General features: G+C 33.9%; 2 protein-coding genes across 2 annotated transcripts; both read right to left on the bottom strand.

Moving 5' to 3' along the window:
- Positions 1 to 4,277: 4,277 nt before the first annotated feature.
- Positions 4,278 to 5,616, bottom strand: OCT59_003807 (uncharacterized protein). Its single transcript, XM_066147888.1, has 4 exons — positions 5,465 to 5,616; positions 5,246 to 5,395; positions 4,942 to 5,177; positions 4,278 to 4,869 (listed from the first exon to the last, which is right to left on the bottom strand). Exons 1-4 carry the CDS (start codon positions 5,604 to 5,606, stop codon positions 4,768 to 4,770), a joined length of 630 nt encoding a protein of 209 aa, XP_065996543.1. The 5' UTR covers positions 5,607 to 5,616; the 3' UTR covers positions 4,278 to 4,767.
- Positions 5,617 to 5,740: 124 nt separating this feature from the next.
- On the bottom strand, positions 5,741 to 9,850 carry OCT59_003806 (uncharacterized protein; the record flags this gene model as incomplete). Its single annotated transcript, XM_025314570.2, has 14 exons — positions 5,741 to 6,171; positions 6,242 to 6,403; positions 6,491 to 6,622; positions 6,692 to 6,841; positions 6,911 to 7,039; positions 7,118 to 7,394; positions 7,489 to 7,874; positions 8,002 to 8,175; positions 8,261 to 8,398; positions 8,477 to 8,671; positions 8,761 to 9,086; positions 9,262 to 9,337; positions 9,421 to 9,564; positions 9,650 to 9,850. The coding sequence occupies 14 exons, from the start codon at positions 9,848 to 9,850 to the stop codon at positions 5,998 to 6,000; spliced, it is 2,664 nt and encodes an 887-aa protein (XP_025184978.1). The 3' UTR covers positions 5,741 to 5,997.
- Positions 9,851 to 23,023: the final 13,173 nt, after the last annotated feature.

Below are 23,023 nucleotides of genomic sequence, written 5' to 3'. Positions count from 1 at the left end.
ACTAAGGTTGCTTGCCGAAACCTAGGGGTTTAGGCAAGATGGCGTTTCGCCGAAAAGCGAAATTCTGCCGAAACTATATTAAAGTTATATTAAAAAACTGGCGAAACTTTGGAGAATGGTGAAACTGCTGAAACTTATTATAAATGCCGAAACTGCCGAAACTCTGCCGAAACTATAATAAATCTATAGTAAAATTTTGATGAAACTAATCGTAGGATTTTGAAGAGGTTTAGACAAGCAACCTTAACTATGACAAACTATCATGATTCCAACAAAATTCCTAATGGTAGAGTAACAAGGATTAATTGTGCCTTGGCTAAATTTTCGTTGCATGTGGTATTTATTCCGGATAAGTTCGAAAGATCCTTTTTTTATTAACTTCGTGAAGGAAAGCTTAACTTCTTTGTATGAGCTGCCAACCAGAGAATTTTTGTCAGATCAGTTACTTGAGCGGGAATTAGTAATGGTGAATTCAACTGTCACATCCGTCATTGAAAATGAAGCTAATTTAACTTTAGGTTTTTAATATACTTTTTTTTATTTTTTTAAAACAATATTATTAATGTGTTTTTAAGTAATAATATTAATATTAATATAATTTAGCGTTCGATGGTTGGACATCCCCCACTCATCGTTCCATATGGAATTTTGTTATTATGACTCACTCGAGAGAAGAGTATTTGTATAAACTTCAAGATTTGTCAGAACATTCGCATACAGGTAATTACATAGCCGAAGTGATTGGAGAAGTAATTGAAAAGATCGGTCCAAATAAAATATTGGCTATTGTGTCTGATAATGCTTCAAACATTCAGAATGCACGCAAAATTATTGAAGAGAAATATTCTAACATCGAAAATGTACGATGTATAGCTCATGTGGTTAATCTTATTGCGTGTGATATGCTTAAAGAAAGTTTTAGAGATCGTTTATTACGAAAAGTTAATACATTAGCTTCATTTTTTAAAAATTCTCATCAAGCTGGAGCCAAACTCACACAACTCATCAAAGAAAATAGTATTCATGGAGGAGGCATAAAGTTGTATTGTAAGACGCGATGAATAACAGCTAGTGAATCAGTGGATTCGGTAATTAGGTTGGAACCAGTACTAGAACAGATATTACTAATGAAAGTAATTTGTTAAACGATAAGGTCAAACGTGTTATCCAAACACGGAATTTTTTTTCTGATTTACGAATTCTTTCTTTCATTTTAGATCCACTGAGAAAAGCTGTCTTGGCTTTAAAATCAAGATCAGCAACGCTTGGAGACTGTTTTTTAAGTTTGATACGACTATCAGCAGTTTTGAAAAAATTACCCAAATCATTTAATTAAAATTTCTGTAACCATTATTTTAACGTGATGAATGAAAGATTCAAAGAGTTCGATGATGACAAATATATAACCTGCTTTTTCCTAGATTCCCAATTTAGGAGTAGGCCTCTCACAGCCAAAGCTTATTCAAAGATCGTGAGGTACGCTACTACAATTGGTAAAAGGTTAGGATTTGATCTTAAAGAATCCAGGGCTCTATGCGAACAAATTAAGGACTATCATAATAATAAACCACCTTTTGATCTTGATGAATCTTGCTCTCTAGACGATCCTCTAAATTGGTGGAATTTGATTGATACTGACTCTCAACCGAACAGCCTCCCAAGAGTCGCTCGCCATCTATTAGCGATTTGTCCAAATTTTGCAAGTTGTGAACGAGGATTCTCAACACTTGGCTGGCTATTTAATGATTGGCGTTTAAATTTAAATATAAGCCGACTAGAATCTATGGCTGCATTGGAAATCCAATGCTAAAAAAAAGCTCAGTTTTTACGGTATAGAAAAAAATGATACTTGTATTAGCAAAACTGAAATGAACATTCGAATTGCAGAGGCTCTAGCGAGAAACCAATGATGATGATGATGAATGTGATGTTTTATCAAATAAAAGTTTACCTAATCAAATTACAATTCCTCCAGATAATTGTGTTGTCCTAATAGAACATGTATGGATTGATAAATTTGTTGATTTATCACACAAATTAATAATTGAAGAAATTGGAGAGATCCCAGACGATATTTTAGATGAATCTGAAGAAGAATATGAAAAAATTAATACGGATGATAGTAATGATAATGAGCAAGAAAGCGAACAAGAAAGCGATGGAGAAGGAAATTTTAACTATAATGTAGAGGATTTATTGAATGAATTTATCGATGTAGATGATGTAGATGAAGAATAATAATTTTTTCTTTATTTTTAGGTAATTATTATAATAATAATTTTTTTTATTAATAAAATAAATTTGTAAATAAGTTTATATATTGATTTATTTAAGTTTAAATTAAAAAATTTTTATGTGTGACGAAATTTAAAAAAAAAAGATTTTTTTAAGAACAAAGAGAACAAACAAAGATTTATTATTTTAAGGATGATATTTAAATTTAATGATGCAAACTAATAAATCAGTATTTTGAAGAAAAGGAACAAAAAGGAATTGTCCAAATTTTATTTATAAAACTTACTCATATCTCATTCTTTTTGCGTTTTTTCCTTACATCTTTTAAACAAATTTTTAACATTTGAATTTTCTTAATTTCTTAATTTTGTAAATATGCCCAATCGTCACCTTCATCGTCCGCCCTCGTCCTATTCAATGGTTTGATGTTTATTGACCCATTCCAAAAGTAATGAGAGAAGTGGTCTTTTTATGTCATGACACCTTAATCTTTGGCAAGTTTACTTAAAGTACCTGATAATATTTTTATTGGTAAAATACACCGATTACTTGGTGGAAGAAAGAAGAAAAAGAAATGACGAATTCCATAATGAATACAGGAGAGATCGATCGAGATTCTGGAGGTCAATCGCACAAAGGTTCATATGTATAAGTTAAATATGTTAAAAATAGAATTATCATCTTTAATTCAATCAATTCGTTTGTTTGAATCGTAGGAGGGCAAGAACCTACCTACATATCGTCACTGAAGATAATTTATTAATTTTATTATATTATTTTATAGTGAATAGCTAGGCACCAAATATCGGCACATTTTTTTGGGCTGTGAATTGATACTGACGTCCGGGTAGCATGTAAAGAATAGGCGGTAAAGTTTTTATTTTTTTTTTATTTTAATGTGTGGCTTAATTTACTTAATAATTGACTTGTATATTACACAAACTAAATTTATTAATAATCGTCAACTCGGGTACTATTTTTAAAATAGTAGTGAACAAGAAAAAATATTTTTTTTTTATCAAAATTAAATAAAATAAAAATAAAATGGTGAACTTTTTTAACTGGGATTTTATTTCTTTAGTGATAAATTTGAATTTAGTTGCTAGTTTTTATCATTGGATTACATATAATAAATACAATAAATACTGTCGGATACTATTAACATGATGAAAATATGCTGAAACTCTATTAAAATATTAGTATTACTTATGCCAAAACTGTCAAAATGCCAAAACTGCCAAAATGCTGAAATGCCGAAACAGTTTTGGCAGTTTTGGCATTTTGGCAGTTTCGGCATTATGTATGAGTTTCGGCATTTCACGTTAGGCCAGATGGGTTTTAGCAAGCAACCCTAGTTATGTCATAAAATGTATTTTTACTTCGATACTTAAAGTTTACTTGTGAGTTATATTAGTATTATTCAGGGTCCTCTTTTAGTATCATAAAGAGTATTGGTTTATTGGTATAAAGAGTGTTTTGTTATAAATAGGTAATAAAGTCTTTAGTAATAAGATCTTTATTATAAGCTCTTTTCATATCCAAAGTTTTCACTAAAAGTATTTCTAAAGCTACTTAATAGTTATCATAATGTTGTTGCTTAAAGGTTATTATCCTCTATATACATTCTGTCTTTATATTCTTGTTCTAGTACACTTTCAATTTAACTTTTTTATTGTTTACCTTTAAATAAAGATTTTATCCAGTTTAAAAAAGAAAAGATTACTAATATTAAAAAGAAAAAGAATATTAAATAAGAAAGTGTATTTAAAATATAAAGAAGCTTAAAGAAAATATTTAAAAAAATGAAAAAAATAAAAAAATATTATTGAAAAAAATGGTTATGGATGTAACTAGAAATAATTCTGATTATATTATTATAACTTATTATAATTTATAATTTTAACTATTCTTCTATAATTCTTCTAATTATTTATTTATATAAAATTCTTCTAAGAAAATCTTTTATTCTATCATATGATTATTATTACATAATCTAATTATATAATCATTTTAGAGTTCAATTTCCACCTTACAGCGATCTAAAGAATGTCATTTTACAATTTATAAATACTTATTAATATATTTTTACTTATTTTATAATACCATATATATAGTAAATAATTAATATATTATATATATGTAATAAAATATATGCAATGTATTAAGAAATTAAAAGGATTAAATGTTATTATAAAATACCTATTTTTGAATAATTAATAATATTTTAATTGTAAAAAAACTTTTAAAAAATGTAAATATATGAAAAACACAATTTTAATGGATTTGAAAAACAATAAGGTAGTTATTCAAATATGTAAAAATATAAGAAGGCTTTTAAATTAAACCAAAATATATTTTTAATGGATTGATTTTATAACAAGAATGTTTTATAAACTATTAGAAAAATTCAAACATCTAAATTCTAAAAATTTCAAAGAAAATTAATATATTTAAAATATAATCTTAAATTATTAATGACATTACCAATAAATTATTACTGATTACTACTATCTAATAGCTCCCTCTAAACTGTTAACTTTGTTGTTTTTCTTTTTCTAATTTTCCTTGTTCAATCATTTTATTCAAAACAATTGATTCAAAATCACTTCCTTGTCTATATCCAAATAGTGGCTTCTATAAAGGAATACAATCACTAACGACACATAAAAAGTTTTTATAATAAAATAATGATAGATTAAAACTTACAGAAGGTCCTGGAACTTTAATGGAATTTTTTGATGATGATGGTGGTGTCAAATTGGTTCTATATGTTGTTGATGCTTTTGATCTTTGATCAGCTGATAGTCGCAATTTTTCTTCTCTTTCTCGTCTTCTTCGGGCTGTTTCCTCCTTGATCCGTTCAATCTTTGCCTCGCAAGATTCTTGTGTATAAACCGGTGTCTTTTTTGATTGTTTTACGGCTTTCTCTCTTTCTTCAAGTTCTTTAATAATAAATTTATGTAAGTAACTAAGTAAATAACAATAAGCATAATATAGCAAATCCAATTACCTTCTTTCAAAGCCTTTCGTTTAGCATCCAGCTTTTCAAATCTCTTCTTACTCTCAATCTTTGCTTTATGAATTTTATCATATTCTAATTTTTTCTGTGGATCGGTTAAAGTTTTATAAGCAGCCGATATTTGATGAAAAAATTTTGTAGCTATTTGGACATTTATACAAAATAAATGAATTGTCAATCTATTAAGAGCGGTATAACACAATAACAAACCTGCTTCTACGTTATCTCGATTTTTATCGGGATGAAATTTTATAGCTTTACGACGATATGCTTTATCAATTTCTTCTTTCGTGCTATTGTAATTAACTCCAAGAAGTTCGTAAAGATCTAAGTCATTTTCTTCTGTATTCATTATGGTTTATAGTTTGGTCTCGTTATAATGCTGCTAATTTAGCAAAAAAGTTACATCATGTGATCTCATAATTCTGGCCAAAATTATTTATGGCAATCGCATATCAGTTAATTTGCGTATCATAATTTCTATTTCTGCAAATCAAGGAGGATATTATCATTTTATTTTTATTTCTGGTGAAATGATTTATTGAATAATTAAAAAATGAACAAATGTTAGGAAAATTTGTACAAAGAAAAGTAATAAAAAATTTACTCATAAGAAAAACAAAACGATACTAATCCAAAAAAATTTGATAGATCATAAAACCAAAATTGTTATAAACATAATTATAATCAAATAATTTTGAATATAGTATTTCAGAAATAAAAAATATTGTATTAATCGAGCTCTAATGAAACAATTGCTTGATATCAGTACTACTAAATGGAAGCCCACATTTTGCACATTTACGATTACGTGCTTTTTCTTGTGCTTCAAGACATTCTTTACAAAACGTATGCATACATTTTAATAAGCAATGTGATTTGAATCGAATAGCACATGACGAACATTTAAGTAGTTTCTTATTATTAAACAAATAATTAGTATTTTTTTTCTATTTAAAAACAATATATTAATAGAAATAAAAGTACCTCATAACTCTGAATTAATTGTTGTTCAGTAGTGTCCGATACTTGTGTCCTTCGGAGATCTTCAACTTGTCTCTTATACATCTCAGTTTCTTCAGCACTTCTTCTTGACTTATGAGCTTCTTTTTCATATAATTTTATGCTCTCCTCAAGTTTCTTGGAGTTCTAAAATTTGTTGGTGTAAACGTAATCTCGTCAAACACATGAGCTAAAAGCTGAATATTTACTTTCAAAGAATTTAAAATATCACACCTCATTGTATGAAGTCACACTTCTTTCAATTTTTTCCTTTAAATCCTTATTCTGTTGTGTAAATTCATGCAATTTAAGCTTATGAACATCCACAACTTGTCTGGAACACGCTAATTCTTTGTTGGCATTATCCTGCAAAAAATTTAAAAATTAATAAATCAACCTCAGATTATAAAAATAGTAATGTTAGTAATTTCAAACCAGTTGTGATTTAAGATTTTCTTCGAGATAGCCTTTTTGTCGCAAGAGATCTGTTTGATTTTGAATAACTGTAGATAAATGATTCTTCTGTTTTTTCAAAGAAACATTTTCCATCCATATAGAGTTTAATTTCTGTTTCACTTTTGCTTCCTATTCAATATAATTATAATCAATCGTAATTTATTAAATTTTGATATTTTCTAACAACTTATTTCATACCGATTCCCGCGCGTTTTGCAATTTTTCATCATGTGCTATAATTTCAAACACTTTGACAGTATTTTCCTGGTCTTGACGTGCCCAATGATCACCCAGAACTTCAAGTTCTTGTAATAATTGCTTTTCATTCTATAATAATGAAATAAAATGATAAATATTAATTTATATTAATTTATTAACAAAAAAAAAAATTATTTGTTTACATACTTTTCTTAAATAATCACATTCTGACTCTATTTTCTCGATTTTTTTCTCCGCTTCTTCGATTTTAGTGGTGAGAATATGTAACGGATCATCTCCAGGGTCCTTAATACCATATTTCTCATCATATTCGTCCAGCCTACTCTTTAATTCTTCAACTTCTTGTTTTAATCTAGTTTCGGAATGTATAATTTCATGATATTCTCCCATATTATTAAGGTTCAAAGTGTTTTTCAGCTCATCCAATTCTTTTTGAAGCTCCGCCTTTTTTTTTTCTGATTTACTATAAAGATATATATTTTAAAAGATGATTTAATATGTTATTTAACAAGTATTAACCCACAAGTATATTAAAGTCAAGCTAAAAAAAAAAATACTTTAATTCTTCCTGTAAATGATGGTCATAAGATAATTGTCTTTTTATTAGCTCAAATGAATTTTTTCCTTGTTGAATTTCCTCATAAGAAACGTCCGGTGGTTCCGCAGGTGTACAATAAAAATCCATTGCTTGCTTATTACCCTCATTAGCAGCAATCTTCATATTAAGTCTCTGAATCTCAGTCATTAACTGACGTATTATTGTTTTCCTATCATTAGCAAGTACCCGCAGAGCAGATATTTGACGAAATTCTTGCGGTAACATTGCTCTCAATTTATCCACCTCCATTAATACATCATCCCTTTGAGCACGAATTCGATTTAAATCAAGAAGCAGCTTATTTAGTTGATCTTCCATCTCCTTAACAGTTTGTTTTGTTTCTTCCTAATTATATAAAGGAATTAGAATGACGTTATAATAATTATCTTGAATTATCAACTAGATTAAATAAGAATATATCCCTTTCTATTGTAATTCCCTTGTTATAAAGAATAAAGGATAGAAATCTCACTTGTATTTGATTTGTTGCTGAATTTCGTGTTGCTGTCATTTTTTCCATATCTCGACTATTTTGTTCCATAACTGTTCGTATATAATCTAAATTGTCTTTACAGTGAAAATATTGCACTTGTAAATTTCGATACACTTGAGATTCTATTATACGATCTTCAGGAAGGTTTTTAAACTTTAATACATCATTTATAGAAAAAGAATTATTAACGTATAAAATATAATGTTATAAATGAAATAAAACATTTAAAAATTAATACTTGTTCTCGGAGATGATGAATTTCTTCCTTTAACTTAGATCGTTCATTAGTCAATTCTTCTAATTCTTTTAATCGTGATTCGGCCAAAAATTTAAATTGTTTTAAATTTTCGTCTGTTTGGCGATTATTATGGCTTGGCTATTGGAATTAAATAATAAACGATCGGGATTAATGTAAAATAATTTAATATACGGAAAATATTATAAAAAAAGTAACCTTATCACTTTCAGAAGTGGTTGATGATCCAAATACATTACTTCCAGGATGTGTCCAATATCCAAGAGTTACACTTTTAGATCTATCTAAACGTTTTTCTGCCTGAACAAGTTCATCTTTAGCGACTTCAAGACGTTCTTCTGCTACTTCAAGTCGATTTTTAGTCTTCTCTAACTCGTCTTTAATAGTACTTTTCTATTTTTTTTTATAATAAATTATTATTATTTGATAAATATATATATTATTTAAAAAAAACAATATTTAGTTCAACAGGTATGATGTACCTCAAATGATACTGTGTGATGCTGTGCTTGTAATTCATCCAGTTCCTTCTGATTGCGTGCGATGAGAAGGTTTAGATTTTCATTTTCACCCTTAAGATTATGAATTACTTTACTCTCTTTCAACACTGGGTCTTTTTCATTTTGTAAAACCTTTATTAATTTATTTCTTTGTTCTATCCACGCAATAATCTTCTCAAGCAGAGTATTAATAACCCTTTTAGTAGTTGCAAATTTTTCTGTTAGCGATTCTTCAATCCTTTCGATAATTTCATCATTTTGCTCAAATTGTGATATTTGAGCAAGGAATTTTGATTCTCGAAGTTGTTCTTGAATAGCATCAAAAAAATTTATGAATTAACAATTATACCAGATATTAAAACATTACTATAAAGATAAATTTTTTGTAAGAGATAAAAACAAATAAAGATTATAACTATAAAATATTATTATTTTTTTTATTATTATTATTATTATTATTATTATCACTATTATATCAATTACCATCTGAAGGAATTAAGCTCGATAATTTTCCATCATCTTCAATTTTGGAGACAATCAATCGTAAATCATTTAATAGCTGAAAATTTTATTTATAAAGTTATTTAAAATACGTATGTATTATAACAACAAATCATTAGTGAAAGTTAAAACAATAAATACCTTATTCCAGCACCTATTTACAACACTTAAATGGTCTTCATAATTAATCTGTTTCTCTTTAAGTTGCTCATTCCACTTATTTATCCGCTCACTTTCCCGTTTATATTCGCGTAAAGCACGTATAATAGCCTCTTTTTGATAAAGCTAAACATTATTAAAAATAAATATAAAGTTCAGATTCTTGTATCTAAAAGCAAAATAAGAACTAACTGAATTTTTAAAACTCAACCTCAAGCCATTTTGGATCAGAAATATCTATATTAGCATAATCCTGGTAACTATTTGAGCTACTTGAGGAAGTGGTGGCTTGGCCATTTACACCGTGATTTGACCTTGATTGTTGTGATGACAAAAGTTGTCTCTTAGGGGGAGGGCTTTTGTCCGACGAAGATGAACTTTGTTCAGCATAAGTTCTTTTTCTGTCTTCCATCGTTACGATGGTATTGAAGGTATTGATGGTATGGTATACACGTCGGTCTACGTTAGATCAAAGATCTAAGAAAATATAAAAACGTCAAATATAATCGTTGGCTATTTGCCGATCATCATAAAAGATACTTACTGTCACACCGTATCACTACGGCACTTCCGTACCCCCTCGGGTACGTCAAAATTTTCTATCACGTGATCTTTATTTTTTGTTGACCTAAAATGCTTAAAAAACCAACTTTTTGAACCAATTTTTTTATTATTATTAGAAGATACATTACACATATTATGTCATATTTATTATATTTAATTTAATATTATAGGCTTACTTTTTTTAAAATTTAATAACTAATCAAATTATAATACAGTTAACCCACCTAGAACTCTGCACAGATCTGGTCAGGTTAGATTACCTGGTTAACCTGAACTGATATTTTTTTTCAGGTTGGTTCAGGTTGGATTAGAGCTCCAAAAATGACTTGCATAAACTCGCATTTTTGACTCGCATAATTGTAAATTTTTGTTTAATTATATTCTAACTTAATAAAAAGTACTTTAAAATTAAGGTTTTTGACTCGCGACTCAACTCAACTCGACTTATTAGGAGCTCTAGGTTGGATAACCTACTTTAATCTGACCTGATCTATTGGTTCAGATTAATTCAAATCACTTCAGGTAACCTGATTGCTTCAGGTAATTAAATCATAATAAATTTATTAAAAAATGTTTTTTTTAATTAAAAATTATTATAATAAAAAAAACATTTTTGCAACATTTTTTAATAAATTTTTAAAAAAATGTTGCCAAATGTTTTTTTTATTAAAGTATTTATTATTTAATTAACAAAAAAAATGATGTGAAAATATTTTTTTATTAAATTTTTTATTAAAAAATATTTTTGCAATATTTTTTAATAAATTTTCAAAAAAAACATTGCAAACTGTTTTTTTATTAAAGTATTTATTAAAAAAATGTTTTCGTAATGTTTTTTATTAAAATTTTAAAAAATATTGCAAAACATTTTTTTAAAATAAAAAATATTTTTGCAACATTTTTATTGAAATTCAAATATCTATTAAAAAAATATTTTGTAATATTTTTATTAAACTTTTAAGAAAAATTTATGTGAATTTTTCTTTCTCTCAAGTATTAATCCAAATGTATGTCAGATTAGGACTTTGCTTACTACTAAGATATATTACTGGTAGAAATTTCATTTTTATATGAAACCTTACCTTGGGATTTACTTAAATTCTATTGGTTAATTAACTAAAAAGGAAAAAAATCATAACAATGTAACATAAAATTTCCTTTTATAGTAGAATCTTTAAAGAATTTTACATGTAAACCTTACCTTGAGTGGGCCACAGGATGACCTATCTTAATAGCACTGGTCAAAAATCAGGCAAACATGGCATAGTAGCCTTTATCTTTATTAAATTTATTCGAACTTTACAATTTACAAAAATAAAAAGAAAAATATAAAAATAAAACTAACTAAAAACAAAGCTATATAGTCTCCTAAGAAAAAATAAAGTAAAAATTAATCTAAAAAAGAAAAATCGCATTACACTAAATTTTCTCAGATCTTCCCCTCGATATATTCCAACCAAAGTTAGGTTAACTATGCTAACAAAATAACGAATAGCGCGCCCACTATAAAAATCGACACTCCATCCTGCAAAAGCTGTTATTAAGTAGCACCGTTAGACGACCCATAAAACCCGAAAAGCGATTAAACCAAGTGCAAACCATATTTCATCGAGCTTCTTCAACCAATCGGTTTCGAGTAGCGTACGTACGTCGACAAAGGCAAATTAGAAGCTTCGAGTAGTTTTCAACTTATAAGTAATATTCATCGCGTTTTCCCATCTACTTTTTTTATAAGAACATGGATTCCAAATTCGGCGTCTGAATTTTTGAACAAAATTGTTATGAATAGCAGCGACAACCTTTATCGCAGAATTTCTTGGAATAGATAAATCAACAAATAAGTCGATAAAGAGCCTGGGTAGACAACCTCGTACAAGGGCATAAGGAGGACCAATTTGTAAAAGAAAAGGACCAGTATGTAGAAGTAAGCTTTAGCTAATAAGTGGAGATGCCATGTCAGCCATATTACCGGCTTCCAGAAGTTTAGAAATCAAATGAGTTTGATAAGATTGAAGAATCTGTTGCATAGGCAGACGACGTCTTTTGCACATAAAAAGGTGCATCAGGTCTTCCATGCGGTCGATACAGGAATGGCAAGTTAATTCGTCCATGTATAAGTCTGGTCGAGTTCGTTTAAGCTTTTCCAATGTAGGCAAATCATCTAAGAAAAGTTTGAATTTAAAGGTTAGGTGTCTTGAAGCCAGGTAGGAAAGGCTGATGCATCATAAAGCGTAAATTTAAAGTGAACCAGGTAAGATCCCAGTCGACAATATAATCTATATTAGATGATAATAAAGAAATAAAGTGAAATCGCGTTAAGTCTAACAAATCACGCATTAACTGCGTTTGATAATATTGTTTAAGAAGGTGCCGCGGATTAGATTCACAGACAACATCATTATCATAAGTTAGGACAAAATCATGAGCAGAGGCCAGGTCCATCCCAGAAATCAAAATACTGGATAACGCAGTATGAGCGATGATAGGAATCGAGCAAAATCGTTTAAATAATTGCCAGAATGAGCTTTAACTTTGACGGGAAGGACGGTTAAATTCTTGGAGAGGATGGTTCGTTCAATAATAGCCCAAAGCTCAAAATTTGTAGTTTTGAAATATAGACGACTATTTGAGTAGACAAAAGAAGAGCAGCTTCGAAGACCATCAATGGCAGTTTGCGAGTCAGTATAAATAGTAACTTGAGTCGCGTAGAAAAATAGTTAAAACTGCGTAAATAGCAGCAGCTTCAGCTCGAAGAAGAAGGATTATCTCGTATAAGGCCGTGAGCGTAAGTGGCGATGGAGTTAGGAAAACCTGCATCGAGGGGCTATTTGCATTGAAGACCAGCCCATAGAAACGTCGGGAGTGCTTAAATTAATAAGAGACCCATCAGTGAAAAAAATATAGCGCGAATCCGAGGGAAACCGACCAGCGGGGAATTTGCAAAAACAGCAGCAGCCGAGGATTCAATAGTAACAGGAGCAATAGCTACAGCGGTATCTGCAAAAAGAAAATCAGAATCAAAATCCAATCTACTATAATAAAGTCGAACACCATCTTCTATATCAGCCCAAGAAAAGGGGAAGTCACTTCAGAAGTAGTACGTCTAATCCGCTCATTGGTAGTGGGTAGAATAAGCGAATGTTGTAGAGAGACCGTAGGCGTACAAAGGGTTAAATCAGCATTCCGTTTTTTGGAAGGAGGCAAAGGAGTATGGGCAGCGCAACCAGGACAAGGAGAAAGTTTGATGAGATTACCAGGCGAAGATTCGCAATCGGGAGAAATCCAGCTGAACAATAGAACAATCACCATGCTTTTACTTGAATCAAAGTTGTTTGCCAAAAATAGGAGCCATAATCATCCAACGTGATGATCCAATTTTGTAGTAGGAGGAGAGGACAAACAAGGAGCCAATTCATAAGATAAAGAGACAATCATAGGCGTAATAATAAAATAATCCAGCAAATGATTGTTGGAGTCAGGAATAGTGGTAGCTTGTTGAATATCTTTGTACCAATAAGAGATACGGCCAGGGCCACGACGTCCAACCAAATTGTCATAGTAAGCCTTCCAGGAAATCAAATGAGTTCCTTGAGGAGTAACAAGCTGAGATAGATAAAACAGCTGTCATTTACGCAGAATGGGAAGATAGGCTTTAAAGGCTTTAGGTGTCATGCATTCAAATAGAGGAACGCGTCTGTCTAACAGGGATAAGTTCGGAAGCTTCGAAAGTTGAGTATGAAGCAAACGGAAAGGAGTAGAAGTTAAAAGAGCAATAGTGCATGCGATATAATCTTTCTTAAAGGAAAATAAAGAAGACCATATAGTCCAGTCCTTAATTAAAAGAGGAGAAATAGGAATCAAAAAAAGATATTGAATTAAACACAATCTATAAATAAACAAAGATTGAATAAAGGAAGAAGAAGAATTAGCCATTAAAAATAAATTAGTAATATGACATTGTCGCTGATGAGCAAACAAATTAATCAAGCCCAAGAATTGAGATAAAAATAGAATAGAATTGGGTAAAGAACGAGAAAAATTTGCTTTGTGCTTTACAACAGATCGTATACTTACGTTATTAGGTGGCAGTCAGATTCGGACAGTGAGTAAGCTTGCATCGGTATTCAAGTTTTGGTATAAGAATAGCATTATGTAAATACACGACTTGTTTGGGAGAGAGCTTTGCTGGTCGGATGGTCGCAGCAAAGGAGCAGCATTCGCGTGTGAGTTGCTTTTTGATAAAATCACGGGAGCTTCTAATGTTAAACCAAATACCTAAAAAACGAAAAGAAGTTGTCATGGAAATTGGGGTAATAGTAATGGAAGGAACACTATTTAAAGAGGTTAAATCCAAGTTAAAAGTAATAGGAAGTAAAGTGGAATTCGAAGTCAAAGGCAACGAATTAGTGATTAACACATATTTGTTATGATTGGCAGAAGTGTTATTGATTTGATAAAATTCTTCAGTAATGGATAACATAAATTCCATGCCAGCTTTTGACGAAGAAATAAGAGTAGAGTCATCCATAAAAACTAAATTATTAATCTTCAAATCAGGAGAAGAGGTTGAAGAATTAATTAAAGACGGTATAGAAAGAATATAAGGGTCTATCATTTCATTCTTCAAAACAGTAAGTAAGGGATCAATATAAATAACCCATAAAAGAGGAGAGATAACTTCGCCTTGGTCAATACCAATGCGAACCCTATAAGCAGGCGTAGACCCATGAGCAGTAAAAATGCGATTAGTGCGTTTCGTGAAAAGGGAAAGGATAAACTTGACAGCGGAGGCTGGAAGACGTATACGTTCTAAAGCGAAACGTAACATTGTTAGATCAACTGAGTCAAAAGCTTTAGAGATATCTTGAAAGAATTCCAAAGTGTGTTTTTTGTTGGACATCAGTCATGGATAATAGATTCTAAAGTAATAATAGGGTCGCGGCAAGAACCACCAGGAAGACCAGCGAAGTTACCCCCTTTAAGGACATCATGTGAGGCCATAATAGTAGAAAGGCGATTATAAAAGAGTTTGACAAGAGATTTTCTAATCACTTCAAGTAGGGTGATAGGGCGAGTGTTTTTTAATTGACATTTCCATTCGTGAGGTTTGGGGATGGGGAAAACCATTGCTTGTCGCCATAAGTCAGGAATATCCGCTTTGGAAAGGCATGCTTGAATCAAAATAAGGAGTAAAGTCGAGGTACGAGATTTGAGATGTTTGAGCATTTCATAGGTAATCATAGAAGGACCGGAAGCTTTACCGTTAGGAGTAGAAGAAACGGTGGATAACCATTCATCAAGGGTAGGGGGATTCATTAAAGAATCATAGATGGAGGAGGACACATCATCCATAGATTGATAGGCAGAAGACCAACTATCAGGTAATGTATCAATAGATACAGGAGGAGTGGACTTTATAGGTACAAAATTTTGGAAATGGTTAACAACAGCATCATCTATGTCCTTAGGATCAGTTAACAACTGAGGTTGAGTAGGATGGTCGATGAAGACACGGTCCAAAGTGATACGGCGACGAGTGCGAGAAAGCGCTGAATCGATAAAGGAAGAAAGGCTAGTTTCAAAATTATTATTCCTATCGTCCAAGTGAGCACGGATGGAGGAGTCTTGGAATTCTTTTTCTTGAAGTAAATGAAATCCCCGTAAGGATTTTGAAATATTGGATAAATCATCAAGAAGTGATTTAAAATTGTCTTGTCGACATGATGAAAGAGAAAAGGGTAAAACAGGAATGAAAGTAAAAACTTTCTTGTATAATTGAAAGATGTTTTGAAGTCTATGCAAATGTATAGACCACTTATGTTCATGAGCAACAGAATAAGTTAAAGGATATTTGCGCAATAAACGTATCGAATGCATTAGACGATTTAAAAACCGATAATATTGAGTTAAAATTTCCAGATCTTTAGGGACCTTAGGAGTATAATTGTTGCCAACAATAGAAGAAGGTAAAATAGCGTTGGCAGCTTTGAGGATTCGTGATTGAAGATATTCACACATTTGATTAATATGCCAGGAGGAAAAGGTTGAAGGCAAGACGTCACATAAAGCATCAGCTATGTCAGCGAATTCTGTCCATTGAGTATCAGTAACAGAATCAAATTTGAAGACGCGACGGGTTTGGCGCTTAAGTTGTCGAGCACGAGCCAATTTGGTAGAGGCATAAAGTAAAGACATATCATAGTATGTGATGACAGGGTTATGATCAGATGTGCAAATGTCTTAGGCATTAAAAATGCAAGCAGTAAGAGCAAATCCTTTGAGAAGAGGCGAAGGCCATCATGTCAAACACGAGTAATGTGGTCGATTGCGATGAAAGGTACTCAAAGAGTCGGAAAGATTAACGGGTGTAAAGTCTTCATATCCGTGAGAAAGGAGATGAAAAAACAATCAGTGAATATGTTTTGAAGCAATTTGAGGTTGATTAAAATAAATAGGATAATATTTATCTAAATGCATATTAAAATCGCCACAAACAGCATGATAAAAACCAGCTTGTTTAGTAAGGGTAAGTTGTTGAATAAGCAGATCAATAGTATCAGAGCGCAAAACACTTTCAGCAGGGGGAGGGATATAAATAACAAAAATACGCAATTTAACATTGCCTTTAAAATATAAATCAACAGAAGTACACCGTGAAGAATGGGATTTAAAATTAGACATGCGTATGCTAAAAAGAATTACCTATGTGCAAATACCACCAGAAGAAAGAACCCTGTTTGTAAGACAAATTCGAAGAAAACACAGTATAATTAGAAAAACATTCGATAAAAACTTCATTTGTTTGTGTGGGAGATTTGTGCATTAACGATACACTGTTTAAAATATGTTTTAAGGAAAGTTGTTGAAGAAACTCTTTCTAATTTGTTCGACCACGCATTTTGCCATTAACATGTTTATGGAAATATTAAAAGAGTTTGTAATGTAAGAAGCGTTGGCCTGCGCAAGAAAATAAGTGATTCACAGCTAAAAATTCTTCAGCAACATTGTGTTGGGAGGGCTTTGAGGCGTATCATAATTGTGTTCTCAGAAGAATTTATAAAACAGTCGTTGGAGAAGAAATAAACAGAAGAAGCTGAATCAAAGCTGTCTGTGTTGACCACTAACAAAGTTAATGAACTGTTTGGATGCATCAGGTGAGCTGGTCCAATTTACTTTCAATAATCACTCTAATATTTTGAGACGTTGGATTTCATAGTGAAAAGAGTGTTAATAAAACATTTGGGAAGCATTTAAGAAAGGAGTTTAATGTTGCTGTGCAACAATTGCTTTAGAGTGGAAACGATGTGCATTTGTGCAGGCATGTGAGTTGCTGAATATTAAGCGAACATGAGATGCTGGTGGGTATCTCTGCATGAGATCCAAGTCAGGCTCATTAGCGTATAAGCGGACAAAGTCAAGGTGCGACTAACACGGTCCTTTCGGCCAGCAGCCCAGCATGGTGCGCTTGTGAAACTAGCGATTGCAATTCGCTGCAAAAGGTTTAAAATATTGTTAGCATCATCGTGAGATAATGCAATTTTGAGCTCACAGTAGCTGACGCAGCTGCAACGAGAGGAGCTTAGTAGTTGCATTGATCATTCAGTTATGCTATAAGACGCTCGAAGCACTGTATTAGTATGTTATGATTTTTTTATCATGATTAGTGCGGTCATGGGAAATATTATTATCATCGGCCCAGAATTGGAAGCAGATCGATCTTTAGTATTTTGTTTGCACGGGAGCAAGCACGCAGTATTGGTAGTTGGGGAGCCAGCGCGGCGCAGGATTGACATTGCAACCGCCTTCGGTTTTTGGGCAACAGGGTCGCGAGTGCGACTCTTACTCCTGGTTTGGTTTGAGCGCTGTAGCCCGAGCGCAACCTAATTTGCCACATCCAGACAAAGTTTACAGTATTATCTGCAGGACCAGAAAAGCATTTTCGCCCCCGAGCTCGATAGTTTGTTTATACCATATCCATTTATTCTTGTAATTGAAAGTGACATAAAGCCCATCTTTTGGGTTTGTAAGAATTTAGAGAGTGGCACATTGCTTTTATGTTACGAGCGCAGGGACAAGTCATATCCCAACATTGCGGCTGAGTCGGCAGGCGACGGCATGACGCGCGCAGTTTCGATCCACTGCACTGCACTGCACGAGGAGTACCCTGAGGCAGTGGAGAAACATACTGCTCCATTGTCGGCAACGAGGCTACTGAACGGCGCGACTACACACACAGCGGGCTCGCTGCACTTTGGCATGAGACCTGAAGGGAGCGGCAAGAAAGGAGCCACCAAACTTGGAATAAAGCCACGAGTTGTCTTTGGTCGAGCCAGGGACAGCCGGGGTGGCCCTGGAGGCCTGCAGATCTTCAGATCGAGTTGGCGGGTGTCATGCATGAAAGACAGTCAGGGAACTCAGGGACGGAACCAATGCACAACGCGTGCTCGCTTATGGGGCGGGGAGCTAACGAGGCCATGCTTGGCTCACTGCACCCAAACATACGCGCTTCAGTAAACGACTCGTAAGTTTCTAAAAAAGGTTGCCAACAGCCCTCAATAAGTGGGGTTTTGTTGCCAGAGAATTTGGGCAGACCGGGCAGTGACGGCGCAGCGCAGCCCGGAAAATCACGGAAGCATGGCGAAAACACGATCTGGAGTTAATCGCCCGCCTGGCTAACGTCGGGCATCCAACTGGGCGCATCGTGTTGCGGTCTTTTAAAAGGTGGCCGAGCGGACGCCGTCCACATTTTCGAGAAGACGCGACGCTCGGGCGAGCTTGGCTATTGGCAATTTTTTTTCGTGGAGTGGTGTCGGCATTTTGCTGCAGATATTCTAGCTGGTTTTTACATGGTGTCCATCTACCCACAACAACGTCTGGTCATTTTGTTGCCCAGGCTAGAATTTCAGTAATCGTACAATGACACGCCTCTGCAACCTCCGCACGGGTTCGAATTGTGTCGTGAGTCACATTTTTTTGTTTTCGACGAAGTTTTCCTACCGCAGGCTATTTTACTTCACGCCTCCTTGGCATTAAGCAATTGAGACATAGGTAGGCTTATTGGGAACAGGCAAATATAAAATTTTATTAGTATTTTGTATTATTTTATAAAATAATAAAAAATTATTGCCGGAATTGCCAAAATCTGCGGGTAGTAGCTATTACTGGTCAAATCAATATTTGAGCGTGCGTATATTTATCGATACGCATTCGATATGCAGAAGACGTAGTAATGGGTACCCGATATGTAAGATATATGTAAATATATATATCATATACATATCAGGTACCGATATATGTATATGATATGTAAATGGTATGTAGACGATATATATATTTACACATATCTTACACATATCGGGTACCCGATTTTCTGCATTAATACTACACATATCGGGTACATATCTGATACATATCTGCTACCCGATATATTGATTTTTGACCAGTAGTGACCAGTAGTAGTACTCTCTCCTGAATTTTTCAAAAACGAAAATTCCGACGAAAATAATTTTTATTATTTTAAAAATAATACAAGCTACTAATAAAATTTTATATTTTATATATTCCCCAACTCAAAGTTCTCTACTAATGCTCCCGTAACTACGCGCAGAGAGGCCGTGGAAGTCATAACCCTAACAGTAGGAAAGCTTCCCGTCAAGAACGAAAAAATAATAACTCGATAACTCAAGCTCCGACGGCGAAAACACTGTCCAGCCGTAAACGTAATCGCACGATTACCGAAAATTCTATGGAAGAAGCACTACGTTGCCGATGACCAGACGGCTGACGTTGGAGTAGATGGACCTTCCTCTTCTCCTCAACAAAATACCTCTGGCGAAAATACTTTGACCTCCTCCCCGAAAAATCTGCTGCGCCAACTGCGCCAAATACGTCGCGTCTTCTGAAACGTGGACGCGTCCACGTACGCACCTTCAAACAAAGACTTGCAACAACCCCCTAACGCGTCGCCCAATTTGGATGCCACCAATGGTGCTCCAGATGACGATCAAACTCCAGATCCAGCGCGACCCTCGCCATAACCAGAGATGATTTTCAGGCTGCGGCTGCGCCGAATGCTGCCCCTGAATCTCTTAAGAAATTCCCTACCAACAAAGCCCTTATTGAGGCTGTTAATAACCTTTTTTTAGAAACTTACGAGTCGTTTACTGGAAAAGCACGTATGACTGGCTCTGGCGAAGCCAAACGCCTCGTTATCCACTTCCATACCGCTGAAGCACGCGATTTGTGCATTGGTTCCACCCATCCCGCTCCCCTAACTTAATCTTTCACGCATTACGACCCTCGCCAGCTCCGATCCAATGAAGATCTCCGGGCTATCCAAGTTACTGATATCCCTTTCTTCATTAAAAAAGACAACCTCATGGCTTATTTTAAGAAATTTGGTAATATCACCTCTTGCCGCCTTTTCTCCAGGCCTAATTCCAAAGTTCAGCAAGCCCCGCACCGTTTTATGCGATCACGCCGATTCTATTGCTCGTTTTACCGACCAATGGGCGTACTGTTTCTCCACCTGTCTCAGAATTACTCCACGTTCTTATACCGCGGATCAAAAGGCTGCGCGCTATCAATACGTTGCCACCCTCACCCAACTTCCCCCCACCAGTAAGGATATCAATTTGGCTCCCCTTACTGTACTTGGCGCTAAAGCTGTCAATGTACTGCTTTCTCTAAACTCTTACAAGCCCAAAAGATGGGCTTACGTCACCTCAATTCCCAAGAAACCATGGATGCCGTTGCTGAACAAACTGTCAGCTTCGCCGAAAGGTACTTTTCTGGTCCCTCCCGGATAATACCAACAAGCTTTTGCTCGCTGCATGTGGCAAATTAGGTTGCGCTCCAAATTTTTGCCCACTAAAACAATCCAGAGGTAGAAGTCGCACTCGTGACCCTGTAGCAAAACTTAAAGAACGATTTAATGTCAATCAACCTCGTCAGCCTACCCTAATGCTGCTAACACACGTTCTCGCTCCCGATCTCGCTCAAAATCCAAAGATCGATCTACTCATGATTCCGGACGTGATAAAAACATTTCCCATGACCGCACTAATAATGATAAAAATCATAACAAATCAAATCCCAATCCTTCTCAACGTGCCCGCCATAATAGTAAAGAAAGATCGGTCTCATTTTCTTCCTCCTCTCGTTCTACAACACGTCCTTTGCCCCGACAAACCCCCAACTCAGCATTATCTCCTGATGATGCTAACAATATTTTAAACCTCTTGCGCGAATTGCAATGTGAAGTTGCTAATTTTCACAAACGCATTTCCGCTCTTGAACTTGCCGACCAATGGATGACTCGTATCGAATCACACCTGGCTCGATCCGCTCCCCAAGCCCCATCACGAATCTGACTTGGACCCGGGCGCAGATGCCCCGTATCACATGTTCCACTTAACATTCAGCCTCCAATACATCTCCCTTACCCCCCAGAAGTATTTTATCGCGACCTCCGCCTCCTACTATTCTTGTTCCCAACACGTCACTTCCTCCTTCTCACCTCTCCCCCAACGCTCCTTCTTTTACCCCTATTTCCGCCACGCAAGAAGAAATTAACGATCTCAAAAATAGTAGAGTCGTTATTGAAAGTAAATTGGACCAACTTACTGGTCATATCAAACAATTCATTAGCTCCATTATGAAATTTCCCTGGAACAAGCTGATTCAGCTTCTTCGTTTAAATTTCTTCTTCAAATCTTATCTCTCCGACTGTTTTTATCATTGCGTTTTAATGTCTGACAATAATTTTAATTGGCGACACCTCGTACGAAACCCTCCCAACCCCCGATAATGTTACTGAACTTTTTCACATGAATCATTATTTTCCTCCTAGTAATACCTTCCTATCCCCAATTCATTTAATATTTCCTCTTTAATGTCAATTTACCTTAAAATGTACGGTCGCACTAAATTGTAAGAGATTTCTACCTTCTTTTCTTTTAAAACATATTTCCTTTGGCGTATTGTTGATACTCATATCCACCCTAAACAAATGAAGTTTTTATCCAAACGACTTTCTAATTATACTGTATTTTCTTCGAATTTGATACTTCTAAACAAATTCTTTCTTCTAAGTGCGTTTCCTCATTTATAGAAAATTTCGCATCACACGTACAAGACTTTAAATCCCATTCTTCACGACTGGCTTGTTGATTTATATTTCAAAGGCAATGTTAAATTGCGTATATTTGTTATTTATATCCCCTCCCTGCTGAAAGCGTTCTGCGCACCGACACTATTGATTTGCTTATTCAACAACTTATCCTTACTAAACAAGCTGGTTTTTATCAGCGCTCGTTTGCGGCGATTTTAATATGCATTTAGATAAATATTATCCTATTTATTTTAATCAACCCCAAATTGCTTCAAAACATATACGCCGATTACTTTTTCATCTCCTTTCACGGTTATGAAGATTTTACGCCCATTAATCTTTCCGATTTCTTTAGTAGTCCTTTTCATCGCAATACCACATTACTCGTGTTGATTATGTATGGTCCTGCCCTCTTCTCAAAGGATTTGCTCTTACTGCTTGTATTTTCAATGCTCAAGACATCTGCACATCTGATCATAACCCTGTCATCACATATTATGATATGTCTTTACTTTTTGCCTCTACCAAATTGGCTCGCGCTCGTCAACTTAAGCGCCAAACCCGTCGCGTTTTCAAATTTGATTCTGTAACTGATACTCAATGGACGGAATTTGCTGACAAAGCTGATGCCTTATGTGATGTTTCACTTTCAACCTTTTCCTCCTGGCATATCAATCAGATGTGCGAATATCTTCAATCGCGAATCCTTAAATCCGCCAACGCTACTTTACCTTCTTCTACTGTTGGCAATAATTATACTCCTAAGGTTCCTAAAGATCTGGAAATTTTAACTCAAAATTATCAGTTTTTAAATCGCCTAATGCATTCGATACGTCTATTGCGCAAATATCCTTTAACTTATTCTGCTGCTCATGAACATAAGTGGTCTATACATTTGCATCGACTTCA

Source organism: Rhizophagus irregularis, chromosome 12 (genome assembly GCF_026210795.1).
Source record: "Rhizophagus irregularis chromosome 12, complete sequence".
Classification (NCBI taxonomy): Eukaryota; Fungi; Glomeromycota; class Glomeromycetes; order Glomerales; family Glomeraceae; genus Rhizophagus; species Rhizophagus irregularis.
The sequence above is the reverse complement of the archived record's forward strand: the minus strand, read 5'-3'. Positions and strand labels throughout refer to the sequence as shown.

What these genes read in the sequence shown, in the direction of transcription:
- OCT59_003807 (XM_066147888.1), bottom strand. Translation starts at nt 5,606, where the DNA reads ATGAATACAGAAGAAAATGACTTAGATCTTTACGAACTTCTTGGAGTT. An exon ending in TCGAGATAACGTAGAAGCAG is followed by an intron (nt 5,396 to 5,464) that starts GTTTGTTATTGT and finishes ATGTCCAAATAG; the next exon opens with CTACAAAATTTTTTCATCAA. An exon ending in TTAAAGTTCCAGGACCTTCT is followed by an intron (nt 4,870 to 4,941) that starts GTAAGTTTTAAT and finishes ATTCCTTTATAG; the next exon opens with AAGCCACTATTTGGATATAG.